At 42.3% G+C, this 22,710-nt stretch overlaps 1 protein-coding gene across 4 annotated transcripts; it reads left to right on the forward strand.

Moving 5' to 3' along the window:
- The first annotated feature begins 548 nt into the window (after nucleotides 1-548).
- Nucleotides 549-22,193, forward strand: DDX19B (DEAD-box helicase 19B). 4 transcript variants are annotated; one of them, XM_027076193.2, is made up of 14 exons: nucleotides 549-638; nucleotides 1,158-1,281; nucleotides 2,546-2,861; nucleotides 10,129-10,177; nucleotides 11,077-11,130; nucleotides 11,850-11,985; nucleotides 12,302-12,394; nucleotides 16,087-16,189; nucleotides 16,965-17,079; nucleotides 19,333-19,510; nucleotides 19,870-20,107; nucleotides 20,659-20,821; nucleotides 21,308-21,499; nucleotides 21,884-22,193. In XM_027076193.2, exons 3-14 carry the CDS (start codon nucleotides 2,688-2,690, stop codon nucleotides 21,943-21,945), a joined length of 1,557 nt encoding a protein of 518 aa, XP_026931994.1. In that variant the 5' UTR covers nucleotides 549-638; nucleotides 1,158-1,281; nucleotides 2,546-2,687; the 3' UTR covers nucleotides 21,946-22,193. The 4 variants fall into 4 exon arrangements, with proteins under 4 accessions (XP_026931994.1, XP_026931995.1, XP_014940474.3 ...); XM_027076194.2 differs by lacking the exon at nucleotides 2,546-2,861 and having other exon boundaries at nucleotides 553-638; XM_015084988.3 differs by lacking the exons at nucleotides 1,158-1,281; nucleotides 2,546-2,861 and having other exon boundaries at nucleotides 560-638.
- The last annotated feature ends 517 nt before the right edge of the window (nucleotides 22,194-22,710 follow it).

Genomic DNA, 22,710 nt, shown 5'->3' on the forward strand with positions numbered 1-22,710 from the left:
TCAAAGTGTAAGTTGTTAAGGAATCACCTGGTATCTTAAAATGCAGATCCTGATTTAGTAGGTCTAGGAGTGAGGCCTGAGATTCTGAATACTAAAGGGCTGATATCTACACTGCTGCAGGGAGATCACACTTGCAGTGGCAAGGACATAAACGAGAGAAAGAGCTTCTTCACCTATTCAGACATAAAGATTTAAAAGTTTGATCTATGTGGGGGATGGGCATTCCTCATCTATTCATTCACCAAATGAAGGTCTGTTATGCATTAGTCCCTGAAGGTCAACATTAAGGAAAGCAGACACTGCCCTGCACTCATGGAGTTTCCAGCCTAGCGAAGGAAGGAGCTGGATATTCAGCAAAAAAAAAATGACAAAGTTCAATACACAAAGGACCCTTTGCTGGAACCTAGACTCTCTGTCTTTCGCTCCTAGGGCCCCTAGGTACCCGGGCACGCTTGCCCGACGCTGGGCCGTCCCCTCCGCTGATTGGCTGGCTGGACCAGACCTCAGCCAATGAGGCTAGGGCAGTGAGTGGCCGTTGACCGAGGTAACCGCCCTGCTGAGCGGCGATGGCGGGGGCTGCTGGCCGCATCCGAGGCCGCGCCCTGGGGCGCTTTCAGCCCGCCCTATCCGTGGGCGATGTGAGTATCTTTGAGGTTAGAAATGAGACCCTTTTTAACACATTTAGGCTTGTTCCTCACTCTCACCTCTGGAGGGGCAGCAATAGTAATTATAGCTAATATGTGTCAAGCTTTCGCCATAAGCCAGCCACTGGGCCAAAAGCCTTAGTTGAATAATTGAACCGTGCAGTGGGTACTTACCATAATTTCGGAGGAGTTGGAGGCTGCCTGAGGTCACATGGGAGTAAATGCCAGGATGCTGAATTCAAATCCAGCTGCTCTTATGACCCTGGGTCCTCTATGCACCAGTTTGGAAACCAGTTTGCTTCTTAGTAGTTGTCTCCCATTGTGCTGGTGTGTGGGATGGTGACAGAGTCTAGAATCCTGACGCTAAGTTTGGGGGTTGTTTCTTAATAGAGAAAAGCAACCCATGCTAATAGCATTTATGGGAAAGATAAGCACCAAATTTAGGAGAGCTGCGGTCTCTTGGATGGCTATACAGGGGGCTTCAATCGAATGTTAACTGTTTTACTTATTAAGCCCTAGGTGGGAATCTAGATGTTTATTGTATTATTCCCCTTCTTGCCTGAAATACTCACAACTTTAAAAAGAAAATATGCACATGGAAAATGAATTTCAGAGGATAAAGTGTACACAACGAAAAGTAAGTCTTCTCCCACCCCAGATTTCTAGAGCCCCTCACTAGAAGCAGGCACTGTTAGCAGTTTTGTATCTCATTCTCTATAGTATGTACAAGCATATATGAGGTAATTTTTTTGCACAAGTGTATCCTATTATATACAGTCCTACACTTTGGATTTGTTTTTAATCTCATTATACTTTAAAACAATTTGTTAACCTCCTTTAGCCCTGTGATCAATTTAATTTTGCTGGCAAAATTTTCTCAAGATTGCTTCTGACATGATGAGATGTAGGTCATGTCTTCCCTGGATGTGTTTGCCTTTTTCTTTTTGCACATCCTCACCTATAGATTTCCAAAAAAACTTCACCAAATTAACCCTAAAGGGTGCAGAAGAAAAAGAATCATGGCAAATAGGGTATTGCCTAGAAATACTTTACTATTTCCTGAACATTCTTACTCATACTCTACAAGTAAAATTCTACAGCCTGCTACTGCTTGAAATTAATTTACTGAAGTGGAATATTGGCAAAGAGAGAGAAATGGGGATTCGTTTTCTCAGGTTGCAGGAAAATGCCAGCTTCTTTCTAGTGAAGTAATAAGGGAAGAGGACCTTGTTTGTTTCCAGTTAGGGGAAAAAGTGTGTGTCACACTTAATCCTTATTTTACCTCTTCTAAAAGCCCAAGATATTTTTTTCTTTAAAAAATTCTCCCAATCATTCAACTCTTAAACGGGAGAGCTGGGATTCCAACCAGGCACAGCTAACTCCAAAAGTCATGCCAGATAGGGAAGAGTTTCCTGGAATGAACTCATTTGCTCCTCAAGCTGCTTTGCGTGGCCCTTTGCATCTACCTCCTACCAATTTCATCCCTGGCTCTTGTCAGTACTCACAGAAATGGAAAGAAATTGTGTCCTTCAGACACAAACCTCCTTGCTCTTTCTTGTTTCAATTCTCTACCTGGAACACATTTCCCTAGCACCTTCCTTGAGTCTCTTTGAAGGTGTAATTCTTTTAGTCTGCCAAATTTTTAACCAAATGGCGTTTGATATGGCTGATTCCTAACACCTGGGCACTGAAATGACAACCTGAAGATCTCCTTGTTTCAATATGCATTTTGGTGACTACTGTATCTGTAATGGCTGTTTTGATACATTCAATCTATGTGAGCTGCTGTGGCAGCGTGCTGGGCGGGAATGTGGTTTTGCTCGTGGGTTGGACAGCCAGTTGGCAGAAGTGTAGGTGTTTTCAGACAACTACCTACCTCAGTCTGTGTTTCTGGACATTAGATAAGAAAACGTGAGCTAAGCAGAGGTAAGGGTGGGGGTCCGAAAGCGACGGAAGCTGCAGCTGGAAGTGGGCGAGGGGAGAGCCGGCGCGGACTCCGACGTCACTGTGGCGCGCCGCTTCCGGTCTCCAGCGCCAAAGCGAATGACTTCCCCCTCTGTGGGGCCGGAGCGGGGCTTGCTGCGACCCCACGGAGCCCACGATCGCGCTTCCCCAGACAGCGAGTCCGCCAGCACCAGCGTCCCACCGGCGCCTGGGACCATGGCCACCGACTCATGGGCCCTGGCGGTGGATGAACAGGAGGCAGCGGCCGAGTCGGTGAGTTGGCTTCAGCCATAAAAGGGTTAGGGGTCAGTTTTGACTGACGATCAGTTCCCTTGGAAAGACAGTTGCTACTTTGGTCAGGATGGGTATAGAGTGCGTGTGGGAATGAAGCCTGGACTTTGAGCGGCTTTGTTTATCCATCCGCCTCCTGGGTTACATAAGAGCAGGTGAGTGCTCCCAGGGATGAAGAGCTCAGCCGCCTGCCCGTCTTCCCTGAATCAAGACTGATTGTAGACTGCACTCCCCACATCCCACTCCCAACCTTGGATTGTAATCACCTTTGTGTCATTCTCCATCTCTGGATTCTGAACTTCCTGGACTCTGGGACCGTGGCTTACTCATCTTTGTGTGCTTCCTCAGCATGCTTAGTGATAATGAATGATCGACTTACTAGGCCCAGCAGTCAGTAAATCCTCTTCTGATCACCTTAACTTTTGTTCTGGGCCTCATGCACAGTAAACAAGATAGGAGTTAAACGTGACTATGTAGAATTCATTCTTCCCACCTAAACACTCTAAGTTCTGATAGTGCTTTGAACCTACTTGTTAGTACTTATTTCTGTGAATCTCTTGAGAAAAAGGACTTTGTCTTATTTTTATAACTGATAATAATTTATAAGCACATAATTCAGAGTCAAATAGTTTTAAAAACTGGTTCCACCACCACCAATTTTTTCCTCCCCAGAGACAACTAATAGTTCTCTTGAAACTGATTTATATCATTGACCTCCTTGTTCCCTTTAGGGAACACATTTGTTTTGCTAGTTCTTGAGTTTTCAGTTTTAGGTATTTACTGATTTTGATTCTTTCCTCCATCCTCCTTTCTCCACCACACATGCACACTTTCCCATTCCCTACCTTTTCATTATATTGTAATTTTAGTTAGATCAGTATTTCATGTTTCTATAATTAGTAACTTATCAATACTTTTACTTTCCTCTAAAACTTTCTGTTTTTCCTTGGAATTTATAATTGCCTTGCAGTTTTTCTGCATGTTCTTTGTATTTATCACCAATTCAACCCCAAGCTCTTTGCTAATTGTCTAAGATTATCTCAGGATGTTCAGACACATTATTCTGTTAATTTAATTTCCCCCACATCTTTTAGCCTCCTTCATTTTGGACTAGTTCTCCCTGTGTTCAGAACAGAACTCATTTTGGGGTCTGGAGGAAAACAGGGCAGATTTCCCTTCAGCTTCATTCTGGGGATTCACTCCTCTTGTATCCCCTCTCTTCATCTTTCTTTTTTTTTAATGTTTATTTTATTATTTTTGAGAGAGAGGGAGAGAGACAAAGAGTGGGGGGGGGGGGGAGAGGTAGAGAGTGAGAGGAAGACACAGAATCTCAAGCAGGCTCTAGGCTCTGAGCTGTCAGCACAGAGCCTGACACGGGGCTTGAACTCGGTAATAGCCAGATTGTGACCTGAGCCTAAGTCAGACACTTGACTGACTGAGACACTCAGGTGCCTCTCATCTTTCTTGATTTGGTGGAGCCATCCATCAGCTTTCTGGAGGTGTATGGGAAGTAAGTATTTTTAAGATACTACTGAATTTCTGGAACTATCTTATTTTGCCCTATCATTTGGATAATATGGCTGGATGTAGAACTGTAGGTTGGAAATTAATTTCCTACCAAATTTTAAAGGCATTGTGTCATTGCCTTTTAGATTTCTTTATTGGTTATAGAGATGTCTGAGACCATTCTGATTCCTGATGTGACCTGTTTTTCCCTTTGTAAGCTTGAAGAATCTTGTTTGTCTCCATTATTCAGCAAATTCATGCTAATAAGTCTTGGTATGGATCTATTTGCATCCATTTTGCTGGGCACTGGGTGGGTCCTTTCAATCTGGAAAATCTTGTCCTTAAGTTAATGAGAAATTTTCTCGAAAATTTTCATTGTTGATTTCTCTCCCTTATTTTTCTTCATTTCCTCTTTCATGAATTCTTACTAGTTGACTAGTTGGATCTCTTGGACTGGCCTTCTATAAAGTTTTTGCTTGTTTAAGAAAATTTTTTTATGTTTATTTTTGAGAGAAAGAGAGAGACAGAGCGTGAACAGGGGAGGGAGGGGCAGAGAGAGAGGGAGACACAGAATTTGAAGCAGGCTCCGGGCTCCAGTTGTCAGCACAGAGCCTGATGCGGGGCTCTAATTCACAACTGTGAGATCATGACCTCATCTGAAGTTGGACGTTTAACTGACTAAGCCACCCAGACGCCCTGGCCCTCTAAAGTTTTTAAGTCAAGTTTACTGAGATACAATTTACGTATAGTAAAACTCACCCATATTCTGTGAATTTTGACAAAGGCATCCACTTGTGTAACCATCACCACAATCAGGATGTGGAACATTTCCACCACCTCCAAAAAGTTCCCTCAAACTTTAGTCACTCCGTTCTCCCCACCCTTCTCTGGCAACTGCTGACTTGTTTTCTGTCTCTTTAGATTTGTCTATTCTGGACATTTTATATAAGTGGTATCATACAATAGATGGTCTGTTGTGTCTGGCTGTTTTCACTTAGCATAATGTTTTCAAGGTCCATTCATATTGCAGCAGGTGTCAGTACTTCATTCCTTTTTATTGCCAAAAAATATTACGTTGTCTAGATATATCCCATTCTGTTTATCCCTTCATCAATGTCCATTGATGAGCATTTGGATTGTTTCTACTTTTTGGTTATTTTGAATAATGCTGGCTATGATCATTCATGTACAAGTTTTTCTGTGAACATGTATTTTCATTTCTCTTGGGTGTACACCTAGAAGTGGCATTGTTGGATTATATAATAACTCTATGTTTAACTTTTGAGGAACTGTCAGCATTTTTTCCAAAGTGGCTGCACCATTGTATCATCCTTAAAATGATTCTTCTCTTTTTTTCTTTAGTTTATTTATTTATTTTGGGAGAGTGAGCAAGTGCATACAGGAGAGGGGCAGAGAGAGAGGAAGAGAATCCCAGGCAGGCTCTGTGCTGTCAGTGCAGAGTGCGACGCAGAGCTCGATCTCACAAACTGTGAGATCATGACTTGAGCTGGAAGAGTCAGATGCATAACTGACTGAGCCACCCAGCTGCCCCTAAAATGATTATTTCCTATGAGAATAGTATTATCTATGAGAGGCACCATTGTGTAGAGGTTAAAACCTTAGCTTTTGGGGTGCCCGTGTGGCTAAGTCGGTTAACCAGCCAACTCTTGATTTCAGCTCAGGTCATGATCTCCCAGTTTGTGGGTTTGAGCCCTAAATGGGCTCTGTGCTGACATCGCAGAGCCTGATTGGGATTCTGTCTGTGTCTCTCTCCCTCTCTCTCTCTCTCTCTGCCCCTACCCCACTCACTATCTGTCACTCTCTAAATAAAATAAACTTAAAAAAACAAACCAAACCCTTAGCCTTTGTAGCCAGACAGACTTGGATTTGTATTCTGGGTCCATCATTTACTAGTTATGTGACCTTGGGCAAATGGCTTAACCTTTCTGTGCCTCAGTTTCCACATCTGTAAAATGAAGATAATCAGGTTACCTCATTGGGTTATGGACATGCCTATTACAAGTCCTACATGCGTAATAGCCATTATTATCATTATCTATAATGCACAGTTTCTTTGCAGGAATCTTTTAAATTACTTGCCCATATTGTATGGTTTAGTTAGTTGAGCCTGGATAAGGTTTGTGAATCTACTTAACCGTGCACAGGTAAATTAGATCACAGTATTCTAACACTGAGCAAATGAGTAAAGACACCTCTGTTACCCTCTGCCTTATGGAACTGCTACTGAGGATCACCACAGGTACTGTGTGACATAGGTGACAGTGATGTGTATAGTACAAGGTTACTGTATTTTAAATATTCATTAAGCTTCATTCCTTATTCATCTTAGATAAGAAAAATTAGATTCTATTTATATTTATTTCCTTGTTCTTCAGTGGCTCCACTCTGTTCCCCTCTGTTCCGTTGGAGACTTCTTTTCAATTTAGAGGAGGGCAAACAGATTAGAAAACTGATGAGTATGACTCAAGTCCTCGACTTCACCATTTTGCCGAAGACAATCTCTATTCAGTATAGTTCATTTGACATTAAATCTTCCTTCTTCTGTCTCAAGAATCCTTTCTCAAGTGCTTTTGAATAAAATGCAATGTGTAACTGTACAATTTTCAATTATTTTAACACATCTTAAAAACAAATAATAAAGGCATTGAAAGAATGTGGATCTTACAAAATGGATGTTTTTGTTCTTTTGCTTTTTGGTTAATTTCAAAATGGTTTGTGATGAAGTTGCATCAGAAAATCGTTTCTCCTTTTTGGTCCAAGTAAATAGGGCAAAGGAAGGTATCTAAACTAACTGTATTTTTTTATTGTATTAAAAAAATCGTTTTTAATGTTGATTTATTAAATCAGTCAGAGAGAGATAGAATGCGAGCAGGGGAGGACTAGAGAGAGAGGGAGACATAGAATCTGAAGCAGGCTCCAGGCTCTGAGCTTTCAGCACAGAGCCTGATGCAGGGCTCGAACTCATGAACTGCGAGATCATGACCTGAGCTGAAGTCGGCCGCTTAATCAACTGAGCCATCCAGATGCCCCTAAACTAACTGTATTTTTAATATAAATTTCACCGTTCAGTTCACTGACACTGTACTGGGTAATCCATCCTTCACGGTCTTGCTTTATAGGCTTTGAGGTCCTTATAGCCAAGTGAGGGCTGAGGTTTTTTGTTTGTTTGTTTATTTACTTTTTAAAAAAATTTTTTTGAATGTTTATTTATTTTGGAGAGAGAGAGAGACAGAGCATGAACGGGGAAGGGGCAGAGAGCGGGAAACACAGAATTTGAAGCAGGCTCCAGGCTCCGAGCTGTCAGCACAGAGCCCTACGGGGCTCGAACTCACAAACCGTGAGATCATGACCTGAGCCAAAGTCGGACGCTCAACCGACTGAGCCACCCAGGCGCCCCTATTTGTTTACTTTTTGAGAGAGCATACAAGCAGGAGAGGGGCAGAGAGAGAGGGTGAGTAAAAATCCTGATGTGGGACTCAGTCTCACGAAATGTGAGATGATGACTTAAGCGAAATCAAGAGTGGGATGCTTAACCAACTGAGCCACCCAGGCTCCCCCTGGGTATGTTTTTAGATTCTGCTGGAACCTCTCCAGAATCCTGATACATCTGTTAATTTCACTTACATTGTTGCTACCAACTTTTCCTGCATTTCAGTTATTTTAACTATTTACTCTGTTAACTTCCATTTGAACAATATATTAGCAAGAGAATGGTTTGTTCTTTTTATCATTGATAATTAAAATGCTTTAGGGTAATAGATGTTTCTAATACTTAAATCATTTGTACCTCAGCCCTATCATTTGTTGTAGCTAGCAGTTATCACCCTAGGAGTGAGTGCTATTAACTGTTTAAATATTGCCAGTAAGTCAGGCAGTCTGTCTCTGTGCCCCTGCCCCCCAATCTCTATCCCTCTCCCTCTCCACAGCCCTGAATACTACACTTGAACTAGATTTGTTGGCAGGGTGTGGAGGAGTGCTTTAGAGAAGACTCAGATACATTGAACGGTGCCATATGTCATATGCTGCACTGGTTGCTTCATATTGACTGTTGGTGTGTTTGCTGTCATGTGGAATTAATGAAGGATTTTTACTGCTTTATGACAATTTCCTTTCTTGCCAGCCTCTCCAGTGTGTCCCTCCCACCACCCCCCCCCCCACTTCTCCATCCCCTAACAGTAAAGCATACAGAGACACCAAAAACTCCCTTTTCAGTTAGCAACAATAGAGAAGTGAGGTTCCTCCGTCCCAACTAACCACCCATCAAAATAAACAACAGTTTCATTCCTCTCTTGCCTTTCCCCTTTCTTGGACTTAGAGGAAAGACAGAATGAACCTCAAAACATAAAGAATTGCTGGTATAGGTGGCACTTTAAGAAATAGCCATTTTCGGGGCACCTGGGTGGCTCAGTCAGTTGAGCATCTGAATTCAGCTCAAGTCATGATCTCATGGTTCGTGAGTTGGAGCCCTGCGTTGAGCTCTGTGCTGACAGCTTGGAGCCTGGAGCCTGATTCGGATTCTGTGTCTGTCTGTCCCTCTCTCTGCCCGTCCCCCATCACACTTTGTCTCTCTCTCTCTTTCAAATATAAATAAACATTAAACAAATTCTTAAAAAGTAGCCATTTTCATTCTTTCACCCTTCACTAGATGATGTCCTAAGCCCCCTTAATATTTTGTGGTTAGAGCACCTGCTTTTTGCTAGATCCAAAGATCAAGTAAAAATAAAAACATTCCTGTCTTTAAGGTATTTTCTTTTCCACCCAGCTTTTACTGAGGTTTAATTGACAAATAAAAGTGTATTTTCATTCTAATAGAGGAGATAAGTCCTGCCTAATTTATAGTGTTTGATCAAAGTCCTAATAATTCTTTTTTTGAATTCTTTGCTTTCCCACTTCAGATTGCTAGGTATTTTGATTATACAGTGTGCTATGACGCCCCAGACTGTTTTCTGTTTAAAATATCAGACTTCCAGGGGCACCTGGGTGGCTCAGTTAAGCATCCAACTTTGGCTCAGGTCACGATCTCGTGGTTCGTGGGTTCAAGCCCCTTGTTGGGCTCTGTACTGACAGCTCAGAGTCTGGAGCCTGCTTTGGATTTTGTGTCTCCCTCTCTCTGCCCCTCCCCCACTCACACTCTGCTCTCTTTCTCTCTCTCTCTCAAAAATAAATAAACACTAAAAAATAGACATATATCAGACTTCCATCACAAGGAAATCTTGAATATGAGGATGCATATTGGCATGTTGTGGTCCTGTGGCTCAAACATATCTTGCAACATAACTGATGCCTACCCACAGATGCTTTTCATTGCAGCCCTCCCACCTGATATTCTCTGTCTGAAGTGTGACTGCATCTCCCAGTATCTTTTAAAATTTCCTGTTTGTAATACAAGAGAATGACAACTCAAGTGGTATTCTACTGAGAGAGTCTTTGTAATAAGGGCCTTACGCAAACCCACAAATTATAATTCTCTCTAGGGATTATAATTAGGAGGTGTGGATTTTGAGCTGTTGTGTAACCAGGTTTTTTCTATTGCTGTATTTATGGGACATTTTGTTTATTCTCACTCATTTAGTCAACAAAAGGAGCCCAGCAGAACAACCTAATGAAAAGGTCTTGAGTGTGGCTCATTTCTCCCTACCTTCATTGGGGAGGCTCTGTTGATTCACAATCTTTTAAGTGATTTTCCTGACACTTTCCCCCCCTCTCCGTATTCTCCATTTAGTTGAGCAACTTGCATCTTAAGGAAGAGAAAATCAAACCAGATGCCAATGGTGAGTAAAAGCTAGTTTGAAAGCACATGTGATTTCCTTTAGTATTTCTGCTGTGACATAACAACTGTCTGGAAAAAAAATTATATATGTACCAGGAAGGGGGCTGACAGATACTGGCAGTTGTTTGATTTGGGAATTAAACGGGACTGTTTTGCTTTGTATTGTCCTTGATATAAGCATGAGGATGCCTAATTGACTTATAAATGATCAAATTGATTGCTGTCCATGAGAATATACTGCCAAAGATTATTTGTTGTTTTTTCAAAATATTCCTCAATTTGAGATGAGAGAGGCAAAGTATGAGCAACCTGAGAATTAAACTATTGTCATTATCTAAAACCATATCTACCAAAAATCCATTAAATTTTTGTTGATGTACTTAAAATTACTGGCGGGGTGGAGGGAATAGGAACATTAACCTCATTCCAAATTTACTTACAATCTTTTTCTGTATATTTTTTGATAACGACAACATTGTTTGAACATGCATTTCTATTAATCAATAGTTTATATACATAGAATCCTAATGGCATTATAGCGTGTATACATTGATGAAATATGATTTCCTCTGTTGAACATCAAGGTGGTTTGTGATCATTGCCTGCTGTGATCATCTTTCTATAACATTTCAGAAATATTGATGATATGAGGGAAAGTCACATTTGTTTGAGGTATAGTGAGAGGACTTGGAATAGGAAAGAATTGAAATGTTAGAAACATTGTTTCATACCTTTATTTATTTAGGAACAATAAAATGTTTTTATCTGTGGCTTGGTTTCCTCATTTATTTTTCTGCTCCCCAGGCCTTTACATTTCTAGTGTCTCATAGAATTTGAATTGTCTCAGCTGTTGGGTATGGGATGTGATACTGAATGACGGCCACTTTGTGTCTGATAAAGGTGCTGTTGTCAAGACCAATGCTAATTCAGAGAAGGCAGATGAAGAAGAGAAAGGTAACACAACCTAGAGCTATACCCACAAGGTTCTACAGTCTTAAGAGAATAGATTGTTACATGGCTTTGTTTTTATGCCCAACTTGGTTTGACTTTAATGGGAGTCACAGTGCTAATAAAAGTTCAACATAGTTGTTGAAAGAATTTTCATTGTTTACATTTTAGGGAAATTTTGTTTTGAACCACTGATGGACTCCAGCAGCAGGAAATATTCCCTGAATGAGTATCTTGTACAGGGTATTATAAAAGAAATTTTAAGTTGCATCCCCACTGTCTAATAAAGTTAATGATATTTGGACATATTAAACATAGATAACAAGATAGAAATAGCTTATATGATATCAAAATATAAACTTTGTTAATTTCTGGGGTTTTTTTCCTATTGCTGTGATGTGTTTGTTAAGCTAATAATTTTTAATTTTCTCTTGAGCATAGATTGGGGAGTAAATACTTAGGTACACATAGGAAGAATAGATAACCTCCAGAAAGGAGAGTTGTTTGGAATAGATCCTGGAGAGGGATATGAGGCCAAATTGCATGATAAAGTCCTAGCACAAATACATGTTACTGCTTAAAATGCCAATGGCAAGTAAATTCAGATGAATTCATGGTGGATTTCATGGCCTTTTAAAATTCTTTGCTCTCAAAACAATGAAAATTAAAAATAAAATAAATAATAAAAAATAAAATAAAATTCTTTGCTCTTTTTTTCCTGACAGAAGACAGAGCTGCCCAGTCTTTACTCAACAAGCTGATCAGAAGCAACCTTGTCGATAACACTAACCAAGTGGAAGTCCTGCAGCGGGACCCAAATTCCCCGCTCTACTCTGTGAAGTCCTTTGAGGAGCTTCGGCTGTGAGTATTTGTTTACTTTCTGACTCTCCCCTTTGTGTTTAGATAGAGATCCTAGTTCTATTATATATGTATTTTTCATCACAGCAGAACATTTTTAGCTAATACAAGTTTAATAAAAGAATTTAGCTGCTTTGGGCTATTAAGTAAAATTGCCAGGTAATGTGAATTGTGCTCAGTTTCACATAATTCAAGTATTGTTAGTTGTAAATAAAATGTGTGTAACAACAGTAAGAAAGAGAAAAAGAAATCCCTTAGATATTTGGCTTCTTTCCTCAACCAAAGAGACAGTGACTTTCATCTTTAACTGTTTTCCTAGGAAACCACAGCTTCTCCAGGGAGTCTATGCCATGGGCTTCAACCGTCCATCCAAGATACAAGAGAATGCATTGCCTTTGATGCTTGCTGAGCCGTATGTGTCCTGATACAACTCTATCCCATTTTTAATATTCCATTTTTTAAAAATCATATTATTTTTTAAAACTATACTAGTAATACATGCTTATTTGAGAAAAGCTAGAAAACAAGGAAAAATAAAAATCATTTGTAGTCTCCACCCCTCACTAACATTTAGAGACTTCTAGACTTTTTTATGTAAACTTACATATCTATAGCTATACCTTTTTTTTAATAACGTTTATTTATTTGAGAGAGAGAGTGCACGAGCAGGGGAGGGGCAGAGGTGGGGGGGGAGAGAGAATCCCTAGCAGGCTCCACGCTGTCAGCGCAGAGCCTGATGTGGGACTCAATCTCATGAACCGTGAGATCGTGACCTGAGTTTAGATCAAGAGCCAGACGCTTAAGCGACCAAGCCACCAAGGTGTCCCATACCTTTTTTTTTTTTTATAGCTAGTTTATTTTTTATTTTATCATGTGTGCAGTTGGGTAAGGGGTAAAGGGGGAGAAGAGAGAGAATCCCAAGTCCCAAGCAGGCTTCACACCTAGTGCAAAACCTGACAGGGGCTTGATCCTGTGACCATGAGATCGTGACATGAGCTGAAATCAACAGACACTCAATTAACTGAGCCACCAGGTGCCCCTATACCTTTTTTAAAAAATGGAACCATGGGGCGCCTGGGTGGCGCAGTCGGTTAAGCGTCCGACTTCAGTCAGGTCACGATCTCGCGGTCTGTGAGTTCGAGCCCCACGTCGGGCTCTGGGCTGATGGCTCAGAGCCTAGAGCCTGTTTCCGATTCTGTGTCTCCCTCTTTCTCTGCCCCTCACCCGTTCATGCTCTGTCTCTCTCTGTCCCAAAAATAAATAAACGTTGAAAAAAAAAAAATGGAACCATATAAAATCTTCAAATGCTTTTTAAAAACTTAATTAGGGGCACCTGGGTGGCTCAGTTGGTTAAGCGTCTAACTCTTGATTTGGGCTCAGGTAATGATCTTAGGGTCATGAGATCAAGCTCCGCATCAGGCTCTGCACTGACAGCTCAGGGCCTGGAGCCTGCTTTGGACTCTCTGTCTCCCTGTCTCTCTTTGCCCCTCCCCAGCTTGTGCTGTGTCCCTCTTTCTCTCAAAAATAAATAAACATTAAAAAAATTTTTTTAGAAACACACAATAAAAAAAGAAAACTTAGATGATCATCTTTCTGTGTTGATAAATAAACATTTATCATTCATATACACTATGATTTCATTAGATGGATATATAAAATTTATTGTGTCAAATATAACAGGCAAAAACCAGTGTTCTGAAAGACCAGAATAGGGTAATTACCAAGGTTGTTTTCTGGTGCAGTGCTTTTCACTCTTGCATAGGCATATGAATCTCATAGGAATTTATTAAAATACAGATTCTCATTTCAGTCTCCATCTGAGGTGGGGACTAAAGTTCATCTTTTCTAATAAGCTTCTAAGTGATTATGATGATGCTAGTTTCAGGCCACATTTTGAGAAACAAGGTTCGAGAGCATGAGGAACTCTTTATAAAAATAAATCCCTACATTATATATGATTATGTAAAATTATGCTGCATATAATTTAAATCCTGAAACTCCTTTTCCTATGGTCTAAAAGTACATATTTTGGGGGTGTGCCTGGGTGGCTCAGTTGGTTAAGCGTCCGATTTTTTTTTTTTTTTAATTTTTTTCTAATGTTTATTTTTGAGAGAGAGACAGAGAGACAGAGTGTGAGCAGGGGAGGGGCAGAGAGAGAGGGAGACACAGAATCGGAAGCAGGCTCCAGGCTCCGAGCTGTCAGCACAGAGCCTGACGTGGGGCCCAAACCCACAAACTGCAAGATCATGACCTGAGCCAAGATCATGACCTGACTTTAACCAACTGAGCCACCCAGGTACCCCAGACATCCAACTCTTGATCTCAGCTCAGGTCACGAAGTCAGCGTTGTGAGTTCAGTCCTGCATTGGGCTCTGCACTGGGCATGAAGCCTACTTAAAAAATAATAAAATATAAGTAAATTAAAAAAAGATATTTTAGGTCTGTATTTTCTTAACATTTTCTTTGTTCCATGTCATAATAGTGACTTTTTTCATGATGAATAATGTTGCTTTTTAGCTTGACACTTTGAACATAGAGATGAATAAATGGAATATTTGTTTCATATTGGTCATTTGTGTTTAGAGATCTTTTTTTTTTTTTAAGTTTATTTATTTATTTAGAGATCAGGGGAGGGGAAGAGACAGGAGAGAATCCCAGCAGGCTCTGCAATGTCAGGTCAGAGCCCAATGTGGAGCTCAAACTCATGAACCGTAAAATCATGATCTGAGCCGAAGTCAGACACTTAACTGACTGAGCCACCCAGGTGCCCCTAGAGATCTTAATGCTTTCATAGATGCTCAATTTTTAAATCATCAATGTTAGAAGAGACCTAAGAGAACTATCTAGTACTATTCTTCATTAACAAATATGTATTGAGTACAGGTATGTAACAGATATTATTGTAGATCCTTGGATACATTAGTAAACAAAGCAGACAAAAATTCCTGCCCTATATAAGGAGCTTACTCTGGAGTATAGATCATTTATTTTTATTAAAAATAAATAAAATATACAGTATATAGCATGTTAAAAGATATAAGTTTTAAATGTAATTAATGCCACTGAATTGTACATTTACAAGCTGTTTTTAAAAAAAGGTGATAGGGCGCCTGAGTGGCTCAGTTGGTTAAGTGTCTGACTTCGGCTCAGGTCATGATCTTATGGTTCATGAGTTTGAGCCCTGCATTGAGCTCTCTGCTGTCAGCATAGAGCCTGCTTAGGATCTTCTGTCCCCCCACTCGTTTGCTGGCTCTCTCTCTCTCTCTCTTGCTCTCTCTCAGTAAATAAACGTACTAAAATAAATAAAAGTTAAAACGGTGACAAATGCTAAAGAGAAAAACAGAGCATAGTAGGGGAGATGAGGAATACCAAGGAAATGAATTGCAGTTTCCCCCAACTTTATATTATGAAAATTGTCGAACTTACAACAAAATTGAAAGGATTTTATAGTGAACACCCATATGCCATCATCTAGATTCTGTCACTAACATTTTATTATACTTCATCACATATCTATCCACCAATACATCATTCTTTAAGGTATTTCAAAGTAGGTTACAATTCTAATCAAGTGTTAGGGTCGGATCTCATCAAGTAGATGATGTGCGAGCAAAGCCTTGAAGGAGAGGAGAGTTGACATGTTGTCACCTGGAACAGTTGCCCCAGGCAGAGTATAGCCAGTGCAGAAACCTTGAGATGGGGGCATGGCTGGCATGCTTTTGGGGCAGTACTGAGGCCTTTGTGGTGGAGTAGGTGATTAAGGGAGCAGGTAGCAGGAGCTGAGAACAGAGAACCACTAGGGAGCCAGATTGTAACACAGAAGCGTTTTCACTTTTATTCTGAATGAAATGAGGAGTGACATAAGCGGTCTCACGTTTTAAAAGAATCACTCACTGGCTGCTGTGTCAAGAATAAAAGATACAGAGTGTGCTTTGAATCCCACCATAGTCTTCTCTCTGTGGTGCTTTGTTTGTGGAGCTAGGATGTGTAACTCCACTGCAGAAATCAAAGCCTCCTTCTGTAAACTAAGCCTTATTCTTCATTGTGCTTAACTAAGAGAATACTTGAGATTTACACTCCTAAACAGTTTGTTTTCTTGTGCAGCCCACAGAACTTAATTGCCCAGTCTCAGTCTGGCACTGGTAAAACAGCTGCCTTCGTGTTGGCCATGCTCAGCCAAGTAGAACCTGCAAATAGATACCCCCAGGTAAGGGCTTGGTAAATTTGGATTTTCTGCTAACATGTAGCTAGAAATTACATTTGATGGAATAAAAGCCAAGGTGCTTATTACTTTTTTTTTTTTAATTTTTTTTTCAACGTTTATTTATTTTTGGGACAGAGAGAGACAGAGCATGAACAGGGGAGGGGCAGAGAGAGAGGGAGACACAGAATCGGAAACAGGCTCCAGGCTCTGAGCCATCAGCCCAGAGCCTGACGCGGGGCTCGAACTCCCGGACCGCAAGATCGTGACCTGGCTGAAGTCGGACGCTTAACCGACTGCGCCACCCAGGCGCCCCGGTGCTTATTACTTTTTACATAAACCAGAGCCCCTTGTGGAGCACAAGCAATATGGTTGATTTTCTAGTAGCCACATACATCCTGTTCTTTCTCCGTGGTTTGCCAGTTCTGGGATACTTTTGACAGACTTGGCACCTCTACTTGCAGGAAAGTATCATCCTTTGGAAAGTTCTGAGAACTTTCTGAGTAAGTGAAAAGGAAGCTAATCTCCAACTGGAATTTCAGATCCTTGCTCATATGGGGGTTTTTATATTCCTGTGGCCAATAGCTATTTTCAACGGTCTTTACCCAGCCAGAGTTCTGACCCTTCAGAATTCTAGCTTATGACTTTGCAGCTTAAAAAATCAAATGGTGTGCACTTTAATTTACATACCCTTCTTCAGCGTCAGCTGGAGGAATAACTAAGTCCTGACGGTAGTTCCCCACTGCCCTTGAGATCTCACTGTACACTCTTTCCCTGCCAGTGTCTGTGCCTCTCCCCAACTTATGAGCTCGCCCTGCAAACAGGAAAAGTGATTGAACAGATGGGCAAATTTTACCCTGAACTGAAGCTAGCTTATGCTGTCCGAGGCAATAAATGTGAGTATGAATATGTGATTCTAATTCTTTAGGCTAACCACTTCTATTTTATTTAAAAGTTTATTTATTTTGAGAGAAAGAGCGTGCACAAAAGTGAGGGGGGTGGGCAGGGAGCGAGAAAGAGGGAGAGAATCCCAAGCAGGCTCTGAGCTGACACGGGGTTGAAACTCATGAACTGTGAGATCATGACCTGAGCTGAAGTCGGACACTTAACTGACTGAGCTACCTAGGCTCCCCTAACAACTTCCATTTTAAAAATTTCAAATCATACACAGTAGGTGAAATAATAAGGATAACACACATGCCTTTACGTACATTCAAAAACTCATCACTTTGCCATATTTACTTTATCTGTATGTGTGTGTGTGGTGGGGGGAACCATTTGAAAGTATATTGCAGATGTTGTGGATCTTTATTCCTAAATACTTGAGCATGCATCTCATAATAAGGACATTCTTCAGCATACCCACAAAACCCTTATCACAAGAGAGTTAGCAGATTCTCTAAGAACTGGTATCTAGTCCATTTTATTTTTCCCCAAAAGTGTTTCTTTGTGGCTGCTTTGTTTTTGAACCAAGATCAAATTAGTGGATATGCACTCTTTCAATCTAGAATAGTTCCTGCATCTTCTCCCCCAGTACATTTGACTTTTTGAACAGGCCAGACCAGTTGCTTATAAAATGTTGCACATTTTGGATTTAATTGCCTAGTTTCTTTTTAATGTCATTAGAAGAACGAAAAATGTTCTAGAATATGAACAATTAACTGTGGCATTTCATTTTTTTTTAATTGATTGTAATTAACGTACAGTGCTATTAGTTTCAGGTATACAATATAAGGATTCAACAATTCTTTTTTTTTTTTTTAAGTTTATTTTTGAGAGAGAGCACACAAGTGAGGGAGAGGCAGAGAGAAAGAGAGAGAGAAAATCCCAAGCAGGCTTTGCATTGTCAGTGCAGAGCCCAATGTGGGGCTCGAACTCACAAACCCTGGGATCATGACCTGAGCCGAAGTCAGACGTTTAGCCAACCAAACCACCCAGGCACCCCTGTGATTCAACAATTCTCTATTTTTCTCAATGCTTATCAAGATAAGTGGATTAAATGTAAAAGATAACCCCTCTATCTATTTCACCTTCCCTCACTCACCACCTCCCCTCCACCAGCAAACACCAGTTTGTTCTCTGTATTTAAGAGTTTTTTTTGGTTTGGAGCTTTTTTTTTCCCCCTTATTCAGGTTTCCTACTTTTATTATATAACAAATTAACAATATTTATGTAATTAAAAAAAGTCTTGTTGAAAGTTTGGCTAAGTCCTGTGAATCTTTATCACTAACCTGTAACTGTGACTGCAGAAATCTACTCAGTGTACAATGTCCTAATACCAACTTAAAATCGTTTCTAAAAAGTAAATAAGATTATAAAATTTAGTTAAAGATGATAAGACATTTAAAATTTTTCATTTTGGGTTAGAATGGCAGAGGAGTCTGAATACCTTTTGTGGGGGGCTGTAATTGGTTTGTTTAACAGAAGTAAGAAGGGGCATTTGTTGGCTTTGAATTCACTCAACATTCACATTAGGGCAAAATTTTGGCTGTTTAGAGGAAGCTTGCATGTGTCTGGTCAAGACTGTAATCAAAGGGCTAAAAATTGTAAGTGCCATCTAATTCAAAATGAAGAGCCATATCTTCTAAGTTCCAGACTGCACACACAGTCAAGAACATGCTACGGTCCACCAGGCCTTGTCTGGGGAAGCACTTTATCTAATAGAGGCATTTTGTGTTTCTTTGGGAAAGCAAAGCCTTTCATGATGAATCCTGTTTACTGACCCGGACAGACAGTGCGTAGAGGCAACCGGCTTGTTTGACGTAGATGCTAAGGTAGCTGAGGGACAGAGTGCACTGAAGAGAGTGCTGTGAAAGTCTGCTTGGGAGAAGTGCCGTCCTGGGCTGGGGGAATGATGTTGACAGAGAAGAAATAAAGATAACGGCAGAGCCTCCTTGAAAGAGAACTGGATGACTACAGAGAACGGAAAAGAACACTACTGGAGAGGCTTTCATCTTTTCACTGTGTATATCCTTACCTTATCTGTTCAGCATTATTAAATACTGTAGTGATATCATAACCTTTCCTTAAAACAGTAAGGCAAACATAAAAACAGTTGCATTAAAATACATCATAGCTTTACATTTTTCTCAGAGAGGAAAGCAGACTTTTTCATGGAAATACCCATGGAAAACATCTTGTCTCCACAGTGGAAAGAGGTCAGAAGATCAGTGAACACATTGTCATTGGCACCCCTGGGACTGTTCTGGACTGGTGCTCCAAGCTCAAGTTCATTGACCCTAAGAAGATCAAGGTGTTTGTTCTGGATGAGGCTGACGTGATGATAGCTACTCAGGGCCACCAAGACCAGAGCATCCGCATCCAGAGGTAGGAACTCTTGAGCCAAGAGGAACGTCTCAGCCTCCTGATCTACAACATCTTCTCCTTTTACTTCAAACACTTCTTCTTGCTCCTATCAGGTTCTTTACTGTAGTGCTTCCAGAAGCATTTGTTTGATAGGCCATTTGCTCGCCAGCACTGATCACGGGTTGAGGAAGGAGACTTAGGGAATCTAACACCAGCCCCCTCCCTGCCCCATGGCTGCTCTTGCCTCCTCCCTGCTGTTCTCCTCCCCCCTTTTGCCTCTTTCCCCGGCGTGTAGAGCATCCAAGCCTGGGGTGGCTGTCTTCTGTTCCTTCCAGGGAAAGACTCGGGGTCATGCCACATACCTGGGTCTTCCCTTGCAGGATGCTGCCCAGGAACTGCCAGATGCTGCTTTTCTCTGCCACCTTTGAAGACTCTGTATGGAAATTTGCCCAGAAAGTGGTCCCAGACCCAAACATTATCAAACTGAAGCGTGAGGAGGAGACGTTGGACACCATCAAGCAGTATTACGTCCTGTGCAATAACAGAGATGAGAAGTTCCAGGCCTTGTGTAACCTCTACGGGGCCATCACCATTGCTCAGGCCATGATCTTCTGCCACGTGAGTAGCAGTGGCAGCAGCAGGCCTGCCGGGGGAGGAGCTCCACTGGAGGGTGTGCCTGGCCCTCCCTTCAGCCAGCTCCACCTCAGTGCTGAGGAGGACTGGGTGTCCTCTGTGTGGCCAGAAAGGAAATGATGGAGCGCCTCCACCTGCCCCAGGGCATATTCTCCTCAGACTATAATGAGTTATGAGGGAAAGACTGTGAAGAATTGAACTTTTCTTTGGTCCCACCTCTTAGACATACCTTGGGAAAAACTCCAGATAACATCCAATGAAATGATTATATAACATTAAGAATGTAGACTATTTGAGAATGAAGATATTGGCTCCTACCACACTCTTCCTAGCTGAACACTAAGATGATTTAAGTAATGCATCCAAAAAAAATTCACATGGCTAAAATTGTCTTTGTAAAATTGGTAAGCCTACCCTGGTGGCTGAACTCAGCAGGCTTTCACGTATTTTAATGGAAACAAGCCACTTTTTTGCAGGTTTGTTTTTGTTTTTATTTTTCCAGGCATCTCCATTTAAAACCATTCTTTTCCCTCCAGACCCGCAAAACGGCTAGTTGGCTGGCAGCAGAGCTCTCCAAAGAAGGCCACCAGGTGGCTCTGCTGAGCGGCGAGATGATGGTGGAGCAGAGGGCTGCGGTGATCGAGCGCTTCCGAGAGGGCAAAGAGAAGGTGCTGGTGACCACCAACGTGTGTGCCCGCGGTGAGCAGAGAATGTGCCTGTTCGCCAGGCTCCGGATGGCGAGAGCAGGGCTCCCGTACGGGACGCTCAGATGGTTCGGGGGAGTCCAGCTGGGGTTGGTGCTGACTTTGTTTTCTGGGAGAGGCTGGATTCCCCCAGCAGATGGGAACTTTCACAGAAGCCAGGAGTCCTGATGTGGCGGAAGGAAACAGGCAGTGACTGGTTTAGAGTGAATGGTGCCTGCTCTCCTGGGGCCCCCTAGTGAAGTTTCGGCCGCATCTCCAGATTCTTGTATCTAGCAGAGGCTCTTCTAGCGATGTCATAATTTTGTTAGCACCTGCCCGAGTTCTGTTTTTCCCTCTGGATTCTGCTGCGTGCCCCCAGTCCCCGAATCCCAGAGCTGGCCTGCCCCAGACTCTTCCTCCACCTGATGCTGGCGTGTGGCAGCCTCGCCTGGTGGGTGGTGGTTTTTGTTTCCCGTCCTGACTCCACCCCTCTTTCGTGCAGGTATTGATGTTGAACAGGTATCTGTCGTCATCAACTTTGACCTTCCCGTGGACAAGGATGGGAACCCGGACAACGAGACCTACCTGCACCGGATCGGGCGCACGGGCCGCTTTGGCAAGAGGGGCCTGGCAGTGAACATGGTCGACAGCAAGCACAGCATGAACATCCTGAACAGAATCCAGGAGCATTTTAGTGAGTGCCTGGGAGTGTCCCCTGCCAGGGCCCTTTCCTTAGAGGGGCAGGTTCTCCTGGGGCCTCCTCCAGAGGCCTTTGTCCTTGTCACATTCCCCTCCTTTCCTACAATATGGAAGTTCTCGAAGAGCACACCTGGTGAGTTCGGGTCAGGAACTCGAACAACAGCGCCCCCTTGGCCAGGCTTGAAGGGCCTAGGGCTCTGTCCCGTGCTCAGGCACCAGGAGCCCGTGGGGTTTCATGAAAGTGTGCTGTGGCCAGAGGCTTGGCATGGGGGCAGAAACCTGTCTGCCTCCTCCCTCCCTGCTGTGCTGTCCCTTCCCTAGGTGTGTGTCTCCATGATAGCCCCGTGTTGATGTCTCTGTGAATTCTTTTTTTCCCCAGATAAGAAAATAGAAAGATTGGACACAGATGATTTGGATGAGATTGAGAAAATAGCCAACTGAGAAGCTCCGTCAGTCACCAGTGCCCACCCCTGGTGCTCCCCCTGCACGGGAGACTGGTGCTTTCACGGCACAGGCCTCGACAGTCGCCACAAAGAAGAGGAGGCAGAGGAGAGAGAAACTACCTACCTCATTTTAAATTACGTTTGGACTAGACAAAAATTGTGCAAATGATGGGGGAAGGTAGAAAAAAATTGTTTACACAACTCTTGAAGATTAGGCGTGAATACACAGAAATTTACCTTTTGAAATTCTGTCTTTTTTTTTGGCCAGCATTTTCTCCATCTAGATGCTGTGGCTAATCACTTGTTCAAGATCTTTGCAGCAGCCCCTGCCTATTCTCTGGCCAGGAGCGTTAAGACCAGCCTCCAGACAGAATAGAGATGAAGAGGGACACAGATAGGGGCGCCTGGATGGCTCGGTCGGTTAAGTGTCCGACTTCAGCTCAGGTCATGATCTCAGTTTGTGGGTTCGGGCCCCGCATCAGGCTCTGTGCTGACAGCTCAGAGCCTGGGGCCTGCTTTGGATTCTGTCTCTCTCTGCCCCTCTCCTGCGTGCACTCTGCCTTTCTCTCAAAAATAAATAAATGTTAAAAAAAAAAAAGAGACACAGAGACAGACAGACAGAGATCCCAAGTAGGATAGGTGATAAGCCAGCCATCATGTTTGGAGTATGGCATGAGGCCTGTGAGCTGGGGGTGGGGCACCTTATCTGAGTGTTGTCAGCCCCGCCTGCCCTGTTGCTCACAGCATGGACCAAAATGCCAAC

Source organism: Acinonyx jubatus, chromosome E2, assembly GCF_027475565.1.
Source record: "Acinonyx jubatus isolate Ajub_Pintada_27869175 chromosome E2, VMU_Ajub_asm_v1.0, whole genome shotgun sequence".
NCBI lineage: Eukaryota > Metazoa > Chordata > Mammalia > Carnivora > Felidae > Acinonyx > Acinonyx jubatus.